Raw genomic sequence first — 3,974 nt, forward strand, 5'->3', positions numbered from 1 at the left:
AGGGTTCCAGTTTCTCCACAACCTCGCCAGCATTTGTTGCTTGCTGTTCTGTTAAATTTTGCTATTCTGACTGGGGTGAGATGATATTTCATAGTTGTTTATATGTTGCATTTCAATGCCAAGAAAACAAAAATTCTTACCACTGGGCTGACAGCGTCATGATAGATGGAGAAAGAGTGAAATTGTCAATGATTTCATCTTACTTTCATACTGCAAATTAAGTTTGTGCATACATTTTGCCTTTCTGTGTAATTATGACCAAATAATTTTGATTTTTTTTTAATATATCCTGTAATTTATTTAATGCTTAAATTTTAGTAGTTTGTTAAATGTAGGGACTGAAAAATATACCAGTGCAACAGCCTCTATGTGTATAATTCAGTGATATCAATGATGTTTTTCAAATTGTGCGACTAGCCATGCTTATCCTCCTCTTGACTGCAGTTACTCCTCTTCCGGTAACATGAACTTGCTGCTCCCAAAGGTTTCTGTCTAATCTTTCCAGTGGCTTTTGTTAATCTGATTGCATATGGATAGTTTTTAAAAGAGCATAATTTTCAAGGCAGGCTTTTTTGTTGTGTGCATTCAGATAAACAGTGGTTTGGCTTTATGAATAATATATTTTTGTTTAGTGTTTAAATATTATCTTAGGACAGTTTTAGGGGTTCTTACAGCCTTCAACTATGATGGGATTAGGTGTGTCAGTCAGTGTGACTGGCTCAGACTAGAGCAGGATTCAGAGCTGTAGTACGTAGGGTTGTTATGAGTTATAAGCAGCATGATGGCACTTAGCAACAACAACAACAACAATAGCCCTCATGGCTCCAGAAATTCTAGAGTCCATGAGAATTTGAAATTTTGCAAAGTACAGCCAGGGCCCATCTTAGAGACAAGAATGACAAAGTTCATCTAACATGCTTTGGACATATTCTTAGAAGGAAAAGGGATATCATGCCAACAGTTGCTATTTTATCTTTTTATTAGCTGTTCTAGTGGGAGCAAGCCAGTTTATCTTTGTGTTTTTATTTACATCTCTGATATGTTTGGTTGCCATTTGAATGTCTGTCTTTGTGAACTGTTTAAATAATTTGCCTATTTTATGGTTGAGTTGTGGGTTCTTTTTTATTATTATTGTTTTTGTAAAATTATGAATGTTACACACACACACACACACACACACACACACAACAGTCTTATTGGATACATTGTTGTTGTTGTTGTTAAATGCTGTCTAGTCGCAGACGACTCATAGCAACCCTATGAACGAAAGTCCTGGACATCCTGTATAACTTTCGTCCTTGCTCCAGGTTCATAGGGTTTTCAGAGGCAGCCTATTGTGGAAGTGGATGCCATTCCTTCTTCCAAGCTTGTTTTAATCCGGGAACTTCACCAAACACGGTCCACCATGGGTAACTATTCTCGCATTTGACTCATCAGGGTCACAGTGTTCGGCCTCACAGCAACCAAGAGTTAACCTTTGTATAGCAAGTGGACATACCAGGGTTACACGACCTAGAAGAATGTTTCACCAAAAACAAAGGCAGTCCTGAGGGCCGTGGAGTAGAGTCACCCACCTTTGGCTTGGGAGCATAGCTTTCCGTCATCTAGGCCAACCACTCTCTTTCTATACTGGTGATGGTGGTGATGGTATTAAGTGCCGTCGAGTCACAGGTGACTCATAGTGACCCTATGAAATCTTAATCACTTCTTATTGGATATATGATAAGTATTTTGATGAAAAGATTTTTTAAATTTTATGAGGTCCTATTTCTTTATTTTGCTTTGTACTGTTTATGCCTTTTTGTTCTATAATAGATTGTTACTAATTATTCTTCTCTTTTTATAATAATGGTCTTATGCAGTATTTGTCATTATGAGACTGAGTCAGTTTGCTTTCCATAATGCTTTCACATAAGCACTATCAAGTACACTATTATTCCATTCTTCTCAATGTTAGCCATAATTTTTTTGTGATTCACACAATAAAATACTTTCGCATAGTCAATAAAGCACAAATGGACTTCTTTCTGGTACTCTCAGCTTTCAACCAAGATCCATCTGACATTGACAGTGATATTCCTAGTGCAACAGCCTCTCCAAAACCCAGCTTTTATTTCTGGCAGTCCTTTACTGATGTAGTGTTAATAGGTTTTGGATAATCTTCAATAAGATTTTGGCTGCTTGTGACATTAGTGAAATTGTCTAATGATTTCTACACTCTGTTTACCTTTTTTGGGAATAGGAATAAATAAAAGTCTCTTCCAGTCAGGTAGCTGTCCTCCAGATTTCCTGGCACAACCTGTTAAGCATATTCAGGGCTGTATCTATTTGTTAAAGTATGTCTGTTGGTATTCCATCAATCTGAGGGGGCTTGTTTTTTGTCAAATGCTTCAGAACAGCTTGAACGTCCTCCTTCAATACAGTTAGTTTTTAATCATATGCTATTTCCTGATATTTTTCTTTGTCAGTCAAATTTTTTTTTTACAAAGGCAAAGCTGGTGTGCCCAAGTTTATTGAAAATATTACAGCACAGCAGACAGACTCAAAACGGCTCCACGTGGAGTTTTCAAATCATCCCAATGGTGGGCTCAGTGACCTGTATGTTGGACAGACTGCCAAAGTCCAAGAGTTTCACCATTTTGTTAGTATCAGGATCTACTTCAATGATCTCCTGATCCAAGGCTGAAACCTCTGGTACATGATTATCTCTCTCCTCCTCCTGCCGCTTAACAGAGATGCCTCTCACAGGCCCTCTCTGAATCTGCTTCATCAGATGTGTGACATAGCCTGCTATCTTGTTCTGGAGTTTCTTTCTGGGAATAATGGCGATCTCCTTGCACATGTGCTTGCTCGTGTGGAAGTCATTACCCAGGCGCGTGTAGTATTTCTCAGTGACGACCTGGGCCGCCGCCTTCACGGTTTTGGTGCGAACGCAGCCCATGTTGGCGGGTCCTTGGTGAAAAAGGAAGTCAGTCAATTCTTTTTGTTACAGTGATTCTGTGTATTCCTTCTCTCTTGTTTTGATGTTTCCTGGATCATTCAATATTCTGTCTATAGCATCTTTCAGTACTGTAACTCAAGGCTTGAATTTGTTCTTCAGTTCTTTCTACTTAAGAAATGCTGAGTGAGTTTATAATTTTTCATTTTGCAACTCCATATTTTTACACATTTCAATATTTTGCTTTGTCTACCCAAGCTGCCCTCTGAAGTCTTCTGTTGAGCTCTTTAACTTCCTGATTTCCTTCTTATGCTTTGACTTCTCAGCAGCATTCTAGTACACTATTCAGTCTCTTCTGATATCTGTCTTAGTCTTTTCTTCCTTCTCTTTTTTGTAATGACCGTTTGCATTCTTTATGAGTGATATTCTTGATATTGTCCCACATCTCATCTTCTGGTGTTCGAGTCCTCGAATCTGATTTAGAGATGTTTTTAAATTCAGATGGGATAGACTCAAGGTCATATTTTGGTTCTTGTGGCTTTGTTTTATTTTTCTTTAGCGTCAGTTTGTATTTGCATAAGTATTCCTCAGGAAAAAAAATAGTGTTGCAGTAGGTCTAGCCAGCTTATTCTTGTTCTCCAGGAGAATTCCCAGTGCTTTCTTGCAAAGTCCAAGGTTCTACTTGGGAAATCTCACTTTGTCTACGGAATTCCATCTGAGATATCTCCTGGTTGACCCTAAGTTCTGGCCTCCTTTATCAGTCTGATTCAATTGGTATACATTAGATTATAGTTGGTACATGGCTATGACTGGTCTTGAGGGTTATGTAGCACAAGCTAGGTTTTTACTTAAGAAAAATGAAAATTTCGGAACAGGATATTAGGCTCTTGCAAAATCTGGAAATAGAACAAGAAGCTGATTAATAAACAGATAAGGGAATATTACATGGTTTAAAATTATGGAAATTTGTGCATCCTTTCTTTATACTAATTTAACATGTTGCCAATACATTGAAAAAAAATGTGTTTCTAAAAAA

At 37.7% G+C, this 3,974-nt stretch overlaps 1 protein-coding gene across 1 annotated transcript in view; it reads right to left on the reverse strand.

Annotated features, from left to right (window-relative positions):
* The window catches only part of CCT8L1P, a 130,745-nt gene extending 127,804 nt beyond the window's left edge, over positions 1 to 2,941 (reverse strand). The window contains exon 1 of the mRNA XM_006895185.1: positions 2,783 to 2,941. Coding sequence (XP_006895247.1) covers positions 2,783 to 2,941 — 159 coding nt within the window. The remainder of the gene's footprint in view (positions 1 to 2,782) is intronic.
* Between the last annotated feature and the right edge of the window lie 1,033 nt (positions 2,942 to 3,974).

This window comes from Elephantulus edwardii, unplaced genomic scaffold (genome assembly GCF_000299155.1).
Source record: "Elephantulus edwardii isolate Elephantulus edwardi_28Jun2011 unplaced genomic scaffold, EleEdw1.0 scaffold00161, whole genome shotgun sequence".
In the NCBI taxonomy this organism is placed as follows: Eukaryota; Metazoa; Chordata; class Mammalia; order Macroscelidea; family Macroscelididae; genus Elephantulus; species Elephantulus edwardii.